Below are 9,840 nucleotides of genomic sequence, written 5' to 3'. Positions count from 1 at the left end.
TTGACCTAAATGCTGAGGAGAAAGAGCTCCAAGCATTGGGTGCAGATGGAGGTCGGAGGGTCCCTCCAAAATGTTTGGTGCTGAAAATAAAAATACGGGGGTTTTAAAAATTGGACAACAGGGGGGTCAGGCTGGCTCAGTCAGTAGAGCATGTGACTCTTGATCTTGGGATTGTGAGTTTGACGCTCACGTTGGGTGTAGAAATGACTTAAAATCTTAAAAAAAAAAAAAAAAAGCTACATTGAAGTGTTTTCCCTATCAGACTGGCAAATTGCCAAAAATTTGGTGGCTTGTGGGATTGGTGAGGGTGTTTGCAAATAGTTCGGTATATGTTGGTGGTGGGACTGATGTGGTTTGAAGTGCTGGGGTTCGGGCCGACAGCCAAGAAAGAATTCTTGACACAATTTTGGTGCAAAATGGTGGTTTTTGTTTTTTTTTAACTTTATTTCTTTGTTACAAAATGGTGGTTTTATTTAAGCATGGGGACAGGATGTGCGTGCAGAAAGAGCTGCACTGGGGGTGTGATGGGGGACTGATTAAATACATTCACGTTGGTATTAAGTCTCTGAGGAATTTTGGAAACAAGGTTTCCAGGACCTTGAGGGGGCTAGCTGTTAGGAAAAGGTCATTTATTACTGTTTAGTAAAAACCTCAGTCATGAGACCCTTCAGATGTATATCAGGGAGCCATAAGTTTGGAGTACGATTGCCAAACATCTATCATGGGCTAGAGGTAAAGGAAGTTTCCAAAGGAATTTTGATATGTTCAAGTAGACTTACAGGATCCTGGGGAGTCGGGCTCAGATTGTCTTTTCTCTCCAGAGGAAGATCACTCTGCTTTAAGGACTTGTCAAGGGGCTGTAACAACTTCTCACTTGCCTCAGTTCCCCCCATCTGGACTGTATATGGGAACACCTGTATGGGGGACGTTTTCATAAAATCTGGCTAATGCCCATACTCTATGACGTGGCAATGCCAGCAGTTTATCCAACAGACCTAATCTCCCGTTTACAAAATCTACATAAAACGTGATGAATTCGAGCACTGTTTATTATGCTAAGAGACTGAGAACACCAGTTATTCCTAATAAGGGAATGGGTCATAGAAACGGTGGGATACATCCACATAGCAGAGCTATGCAAGTATAAAAAAGAATGGTTTCCTTTAGGTTCTAATATGGAAAGAACTCCGAATATACTGCTGTTTAGGTGGGGGGAGGAGGGGAAGTGTATAGCCTGTCACTAGCTTTATTTACAAGAGGAGGAAAAACCTAGACATTTATTTGAATATGCGTAAGATAGCCCTGGAAGGATATACAAATTAATGAAAAGCAGTAGTTGGCTGTGGGGGGGAAGGAGCTGCGAGGCCCGGAGAATGGAATGGGAGTCCCATGAGTTCAGCTCACTCCTTGGTGACTCAGAAACGACACTGGGTTGAGTTATTGCGCAAAGAAAACTTGTATTGCAGCAAAGAAGGAGATCATGGGGAATGGCTTCCAAAGTTGGGGCTCCTGTAGAGGTGAATAGGTTCCTTTGGCTTGGGGTTAGGATGAATATTTAGATAGGAAGGCTTGTCTTACTAAGGAGAGGCAGCCACGAGGGTCGCGCCTCCGACTTAAGGAAACACGCCTACACCTACGTTGTTATGCAAATGAGCCCGAGGCTCCTCCCTGGGCTCCGATTTTAGTATTAATAACGAGGTAGAGGTGATTGTAGGTCTTTCCAGAGGTCACCCCAAGGTCCGTCTGCGCAGGCGCGAGTCAGGTTTGGCTCAAACGGTCTGGGTGGGAGATTTTTGTCCGGGTCCTTGCCACCTCCTGCGGGGGGAGGTGGGGTTCGGGTTTCGTTTGCCTGTGTTAAGGGAAAAGTCCGCATGAAGAGCTTAGGGAAAAACGTAAGACGAAGGTTTGTGAGTACAAGCAGGTGGGCGGTAAAGGCCGGGTCTTGGGGTCTAGCTGGTGACATTTTTATACCCGTTGAAGAAAAAAATAACATTCCGTTAAGGAAGAACGGTGCAATGGCACTTGTGAAAGAAGAAGCATGGCAAGGTTGACTTCTGTTTAAAGGGGAGCCATCCTGGCATAGGGACTGCCACGGTGGGGGCGAGTCTGGGTTCCACTTCAAGTAGGGCTGGAGCAGCTGGCAATTTACCGCAAAGGAGCAAAATGCGAGCAGGTGGGGGGTAGGTGGGTGGAAACCACATCAGGTATAAGGGGCGCTTTGGCTAAACCGACCTACCCGGACTCTTGCTGAAGGCAAGCCGAGGTGACCGCCTTTGAGGCAGCACACGGTGCAGCTGGCTCTCAGGGCCCCAGACCGACCAGGTTCGCCCACCTCCCAGTGACAGAACCCAAAGGCAGAGAAGGCTTTCCTACAGGGAAAAACCACCTTAGGTTGACAGCCAGGCCCCCGGGATCCTGTGAGTCTGATTCAGCATATGAAAATCCTTTCGGAAGTTTCCTTTGTCTTTACCTCCCCCAACTCCAAAGTATATAATTCATTGCTCCTCACTATCCCAGTGAGGCTTTTTCTACCCACCCCCTCCTGCCCAGGTCCTGTTCTCACTCCTCCCGGGTCCCGTCCCTCTGCTTTAACAGAAACACCTTTCTGCACTGAACACGTCTCAAGAATTTCTTGGCCAATGGGTCTGAGCCCTACTTTAAACCCTATCAGTGGTGAAACCAAGAAACTGGGGCACCTGGGTGGTTCAGTCGGTTAAGTGTCCGACTTCAGGTCAGGTTATGGTCTCATGGTTCAGGAGTTTGAGCCCCACATCAGGTTCCCCGCTGTCAGCACAAAGCCCATTTCGGATCCTCTGTTGCCTTCTGCCCCTACCCGACTCACCTGCGCGCTCTCAATGAATAAACATTGAAGAAAAATAAGGGGGAGGGACACCTGGGTGGCTCAGTTGGCTAAGTGGCCAACTCTTGATTTCAGCTCAGGTCATGATCTCTAGGTTCACGAGTTCAAGCCCCGTGTCAGGCTCTGCACTCACTGCATGGAGCCTGCTTCAGATCTCCCTGTCTCCCTCTTTCTGGCCCTCTCCCGCTCGCCCTTTCTGTCTCAAAAATAAACGTGAAAAATAAAGTAAGGAATGTATTTCTGTAAGGCCAACACCACAAGACAGGGGACATTTCAAGTCTCCAAAGAAGTGCTGAAGATACTTCCAGGTTGTTCGTTTAAGTAGGCACTATGCCCAAGTGTGGGTGTTGAACCCACAGACCTGAGGTCAAGAGTTGCATGCTCTACCCACTGATCCAGCCGGGTGCCCTACTTCCGGGTTTATATAAGGGAAGTGGGACGTAGGTCGGTGGGGCACTGGTCCGGTCCCTCCCTGTCTTCAGGGGAGGTCAATCGTGGGTGGGGTCTTGGCTGGCTCCTGGTAGTTCTCAACTGCTTGAGGAGGTAGTTTCAGTTCCCAGCAGGGGATGCTTTGCCCCGCAGGGTCCTTTGCTTCAGTTCAGAAATCAGCTGGAAAGGAGGATTTAGTCTGTAAGAAATTAGTAGGAAATTAGTCTTGAGGTCAAGATGGAGGTGGTTGAAGTCCTGAGCCTGATCAGATACCGAGGGTGGAGGGTTCTGGCTAAACCAATTTGGCAGGATTCTTGCTAAAATTAGGCCATCAAGGGGCGCCTGGGTAGCTCAGTCGGTTAAGCATCTGACTTCAGCTCAGGTCACGAGCTCACGGTCCGTGAGTTCGAGCCCCGCATCTGATGGCTCAGAGCCTGGAGCCTGCTTCCGATTCTGTGTCTCCCTCTCTCTCTGCCCCTCCCCTGTTCATGCTCTCTCTGTCTCAAAAATAAATAACCGTTAAAAAAAAAATTAAAATTAGGCCATCAATGCAGAGATGAATGTGAGAGTCTAAACTGAGACCTAGTTGAGAAGTTCAGGGGAGGCTGAGTAGAATTTGTAGAATTTGGCCAAAGATTCTCTTTGTCCTGTCTTTTTCTACTTTTACAAATATTTGAGTCATGTGGCTTCGTTGTTTACAATTTTTATGCAAACCAAAAATTGACACAGCATTAATTACAAAATAGTTTATAAATTGTGGGAGAGGGTATTTAAAAAGGCAGGAAACCGCTGACCTCTGAGAATATAAACTGTACAGTGACTAAATTATTACTGAAATCGTTACTTGAATTTTTTTGTTACTTAGTTTTATTTATTAAAACATTTTTTTAATGTTTATTTTTGGGAGAGAGACCCTGTGAGCAAGGGGGGGACAGAGAGAGACCCAGAATCCGACTGAGCCACACAGGCACCCTTGTTAACTGTGATTACTGCCAGGTTAACATTTTCAAAGTTTGTGTCAGAGTACAACTAAACTTGTTCACAGCTCCCAGGCCAAGATGGCATGGCAGGATGACAGGCTTATCTTAACTCTTATTTTGTGGCCCTCAACACAGGGGGACAAGCACGATTGTGTCTGGACTGCAGGTCTGGTCTCCCTTTTGAATGAAAAGCTCCCTTAAGGCAGGACCTGACTTCCGGCACCTGCAGGGGAGGGAGCAAGAGACTACAAGCTCAAATTCCTAAACTCTGCTCACTGTAGCTTCAAGGGCTGTGTAATCCTGCATGGTGTCAACGCCTGTCTCTACCTTGTCAGATTCAAAGGGACAAAGTAATCTGTGCTTGCCCCGTTGCACAAGCCTGCTGTGAGGGCTGGAAGTAGATATGGTAGGTGAAAAAGGCCTTGAGACAGGGAAACTAGAGACCCCACGGGGAAAAAAACCCCACGTGTTTTTCTTTTTTCCCCCCTTCGCTGCTTTTCCAGCTTCTATTCTTGCTAGGGCTTGTTCTCCCACCCCACTCTACAATACCCTGTACTGCAAATGGCAGATGCCCTCCTTGTAAGAGACGAAGAGATCATGAAATCTTTGGATAACATCGGAAGAGGCTGGGGACCTCAAACATTCTCCAAGACCACCCACCCCACACATCTTGGCCCCAAAACCCCTGGCTCCAGGGATTCAGTGACTAATAAAGGACCCTGTCCTTGTTCTGACCAGTTCCCGGTTAAGAGGACACGTGCATCAGACCACAATTGCCAGTAAAAACCCTGGACCCCAAGTAAAGCAGGAGAGACTCCTGCTCCTTTCCTTTCCTAGTCTCCCGGGCATTCTGTCCGTATGTCTCTACATATCTTGTGTACAATAAACTTGTCTACAGTAAATCTTGTCCACAGTAAACTCTGCTTTCACTTCCTGCTAGCTCACGTTTGATTTCCATCCTGTGAAGCCAAGGACACTCCTGGCTACTCCCATGCCCCCCCCCCCCCCACTCTGGGTCCTCAGACCCCGACTGCCCACATCACTTTGAAAACCGTGTCAGGTAAAGTATAGGAGGACTAGTTACACTAGAAGTTTAGACAGTGAAACGTTTTTTTAATGTTTATTTGTGAGAGAGAGAGTGCAAGTGGGGGAGGGGCAGAGCAAGAGGGAGACCCAGAATCTGAAGCAGGCTCCAGCCTCTGAGCTGTCGGCACAGAGCCCAACGCGGGGCATGAGCCGAGCTGAAGTCCGCTGCTTAAGCGACTGAGCCACCCAGGTGCCCCGACAGTGAATCATTTAAGTATAAGCATATACCATGCAATATTTGGGATATACTTACATGAGAAACCAATTTATTTATCTGAAATTCAGATTTACCGGACCACGACTGGCTCAGTCAGCAGGGCATGCAACTCTTGGTCTGGGTGTTGTGAGTTGAAGCTCCATTTGGGCATAGATCTTAAGAATTTTTTAAGCTCTTTTTTTTTTTTAATTTTTTAAATGTTTTTATTTATTTTTGAGGCAGAGACAGAGCATGAGCAGGAGAGGGGCAGAGAGAGAGGGACACACAGAATGTGAAGCAGGCTCTAGGCTCTGAGCTGTCAGCCGAGAGCCCGATGCGGGGCTCAAACTCACAGACTGCAAGATCATGACCAGAGCTGAAGTCTGACACTCAACTGACTGAGCCACCCAGGCACCCCAGCTCATTGTTTTTTTTAAAGTTCACTTGATTTTGAGAGAGTGTGCATAGGAGGGGCAGAGAGAATCCCAAGCAGAACTCTGCCTGCTAGTGCAGAGCCCAATGCAGGGCTCAAGCCCACGAACCTTGAGATCATGACCTGAACTGAAGTTAAGTGTCAGACACCCAGCTAACATAGCCACTGAGGCGCTCACCCCCGAGTTTTTAAAAATGAAATTCAGATATAACTGGGCATACTCTACTTTTAAATATGGTAAATTTGAAAAACCTATTTTAATATCCTAAAAACATCAATGGAAACGGTAGCAAATATTTAGCACTTATGAAGGCCAGCAAGTGTCCTGTGAACATATATTAACAGATTGGATACTTACAAGGAAAAGTATTTCACCAGTGAGGAAACTGAGGCAGTAACTTGCCCGATGTCACACAACTACTATGTTCTCTCGTGATTCCTTTGTCACCTGGGTTTTCTGCTCCGGCCTGACTTTAATCTTCCTGTTCTCCTGACCAGTTAACTGTGTACCCTCCTTGTCAAGCTGGGTAACATTTTTGTTTTAATAAATATGATCACTATACTCAAGAAATGACAATAGCTTTGTGCAAAATTGTAACAGAGATGCCCACCATGTCCTTTCTTGGGACTCTTACCTTCTCTCCTTCCCTGTGCCTGCCAAGTGTTTTCTTTCTTTCTTTCTTTCTTTCTTTCTTTCTTTCTTTCCCTCCCTCCCTCCCTCCCTCCCTCCCTCCCTCCCTTCCTTCCTTCCTTCCTTCCTTCCATGTTTATTTTTGAGAGAGACAGAGACAGCAGGAGCAAAGAAGAGGCAGGGTTGGGAGGGGGGGAAACAGAATCCAAAGCAGGCTCCAGGCGGTCAGCACAGGCTGATGCAGGACACAACTCACAGTGAGATCATGATCTGAGCCCAAGTCACTTAACTGATTGGGCTACCCATGTATTCCTGCCAAGTGTTCTTAAACTGGCCTGATGCCCAGTCAGTGGAGGTGGGTAATAACGTGTATGCTCCCGTGAGCATCCTCCCCAGCCTGGGGTCATCACCCTCTGGACCTTGGTATCTGAGAAGGTTCTTGGTGCTCTCCCATCACACCACACTGGAGGCCCTTTCTCCTACAATAAGCTGGCTATTTGGTACGGGAGAGCCACTCACTAATCAGTATTTCTTGAGTGAAGAAATGCAAGGGTTGCTTGCCCTTGTGCTGAACTTTTCTCCCAGTAATCTAAAACAGAGAGGACTCTAGTTCATTTCCCCATAACACAAAACATCATTATTCCTATTGGTATGGATGGTGAGCCAAGGCATAGTAATTTTTATAACATAGGAGAATTCTTTCATTCATTGCCAAGGACTTACCCTGATTGAAACCCTACTTGGAGGACTTTGAGCAGAAACTGATGCTATCTATCATTCTGGCTGCAGGGTTGAGCAGGAAGATCAGAAATTCAGAACTCAGCTTGGATGGCACATGTGATCTTGGGGGCAGCCCTGGGTCCCATCCTCCCCCCATTTTAGGACTGAGTCTGGATTATTTCTGAAGTTATTGCCCATGGCCTTTCCAGGTATGGCATTGAGGCTCATATCTTTTATGATCGCCTAGGATTCCACTAAGGGCTCTGAGCTGGGTGCCAATGCTTTCCAGGTGATGGCAGCAATATGGAGACAAAGAATCCTTAATACACAAGAGGATTTCCCTAAAATAGAAGAAAGCTTTCACATTAACTTAAAACTTTTTATGCTAAGGGAGGTCACAGTCACAGTAACTTAAAGTGCTCATTTCTGCCCCTCCCCCCCTTTAAAGTAATCTCTACATCCTGATACTGGTCTCAAACATAGAACTTCTAGATCAGAGACACATGCTCTACTGAGCCAGCCTGGTGCCCCTCCCCCACTTCCCTTTTTAAAACACAATGATAAAACTCAAAAAGACTATCAGGAATACGCCTATAGTCCAACAAACTCAAATTTATGATCCTGGCCACAGCAGGGGAGACCATGCAGCCAAGAAATGGGCATCTTGGAAGGGTGGTAGGGAGGAGCCTCTTACTGGGTTGAAGCTGGCTTGGGGAGAGACTAGCAAAAGAGGAACCAGTTCCGGATTGGGTACTGTCATAGGTGGGGCAGTTTAGGAACTGGGTGTCTCCAAGATCTTTGAAGAGTTTGGAGGGGAGGGAGCAATGAAGTGGGTGGGATGCAAAGACATTTGTTAAAAAAGCTGTTACCAAAAAAAAAAAGGGGGGGGGGGGATTGTCTTTGTAGCCATGCTGAGGCTTGGGAGAAACATTGTTTTCTGTTGGCTCTGTCACTGTTCTTATTTGTGTCTGTTAGGTACACTGTGGTCTGGTTGCCAGTGGGGTGGATTTTCACTTTAAGGTAGACTGAAGAAAAGCAAATCGAGGGCTTGGAAACTCAATTTAATATGCAGCATCTGAGAGGAGAGTGGACATTGATGGGGAAATAGGATTATATGCATTTTAATTGTCATAGTTTCACAAATGGCTGTGAGAAGCTGGGAAATTCCAGACACCTTTTGTTATTTGTCATCTGTTAACTATAGTGTGAAAGACTAGTGCTAAGGATTTTCCATGGACTCTCATTTAATTTTTGCAACCACCTGTGTTAGGTGCCATTTTTATTCTTTGAAAGTCAGTGTCTCATTTCATTAACTAATTACAGATCGAGAAAGCAGGAACACTGAGGTAAATTAACTTGCTCAAAGGCACATATAGCTAGGAATGGGGAAGACCAGGAGATCAGGGAGACAAGCTGAGTCCACAATCTTTGCTTGTCTACTATGCTAGTATCTTGGGCTCAGATCACACCGATTGGAGGCATAGAGAAGATTAAGTGTTTACTATGTACAAGGCCCTAAACTCAGTGCCTAATCCTCACAGCAACCCTGTGAGGGAGGGCCTACTAGCATCCCCATTTGAGAGATGAGGAAACTGAGGCTTAAGAGAGAATGGGGTATCTAGCCCCAAGTTCGTTCAGCCAATAATTGGTGGAGCCAGCAAATGGGAAATTCTTGATTCCAATCCAAATCCCAATTCCCTCCCAACACGGCATCAGCTTCTACTAGGGAAGTACTCCTAGGTGTGCATGCTTGAAACCTGCACTTCAGTTCCCTAGATGTGGAGTCTCGAGGGTGGCCGGGTGGGGGGACAGTGAGGGCGGGCCCACCTGGTGGAGCCCGGCCCTCGCCCCACCCCCGCGGGCGGAGCTCTCTCGTCCGCCAATCAGAGGATGCTGGGGGCGGGCCGCGGGCGCTGCGGCTCTGGCCCGCAGTTCGAGCGGCTGGAGCGCTCGGGAGACGCGACGAGGGGCCAAGGGGAGCGTGCGGGCGCCCCAGTCTCCTTCCCTTCCCCTCCCCTTGCCTCGCTGCCTTCTCCTCCGGCCGCCGGACCGGAACTATGTGATCCCGGAAGTTCCGGTGCCACTGCTGTGTGGGATAAACAGTAATGGCGGAGGCTGCAGCTCCCGGAACAACAGCCACAACATCAGGAGCAGGAGCGGCAGCGGCGGCGGTGGCAGCGGCCTCCCCCACCCCTATCCCCACAGTCACCTCCCCGTCCCCGGGGGCGGGGGGAGGGGGAGGCGGCAGCGACGGCTGCAGCGGCGGCTGGACTAAACAGGTCACCTGCAGGTGAGACGCTGCGCAGCCCGGCGCCGGGTGCCGGGAGGGGGGCCGAGGCGGCGGAGAGGGCACGGAGGAAGGGGCGGGCGGTCTGCCGGGGGCGGGCGGAGGAAGGAAAAGAGCGGCGTTTGGCCGCTGCGGCCTCCCCGCCCGCGCTGCGTCAACCCCCGCCGGCCGCCGCGGCCCGAGCGCGCGCGGCGCCGCCGCGGGGCCGCCGCACCGCC

General features: G+C 48.8%; 1 protein-coding gene across 1 annotated transcript in view; it reads left to right on the top strand.

Annotated features, from left to right (window-relative positions):
* The first annotated feature begins 9,260 nt into the window (after positions 1-9,260).
* Positions 9,261-9,840, top strand: part of MKRN1 (makorin ring finger protein 1) — a 19,996-nt gene continuing 19,416 nt past the window's right edge. Inside the window, exon 1 of the mRNA XM_049643050.1 lies at positions 9,261-9,625. Coding sequence (XP_049499007.1) covers positions 9,441-9,625 — 185 coding nt within the window. The 5' untranslated portion in view covers positions 9,261-9,440. The remainder of the gene's footprint in view (positions 9,626-9,840) is intronic.

This window comes from Panthera uncia, chromosome A2, assembly GCF_023721935.1.
Source record: "Panthera uncia isolate 11264 chromosome A2, Puncia_PCG_1.0, whole genome shotgun sequence".
NCBI lineage: Eukaryota > Metazoa > Chordata > Mammalia > Carnivora > Felidae > Panthera > Panthera uncia.
Note: the sequence above shows the minus strand (reverse complement) of the source record. Positions and strands in the feature narration are given on the sequence as shown.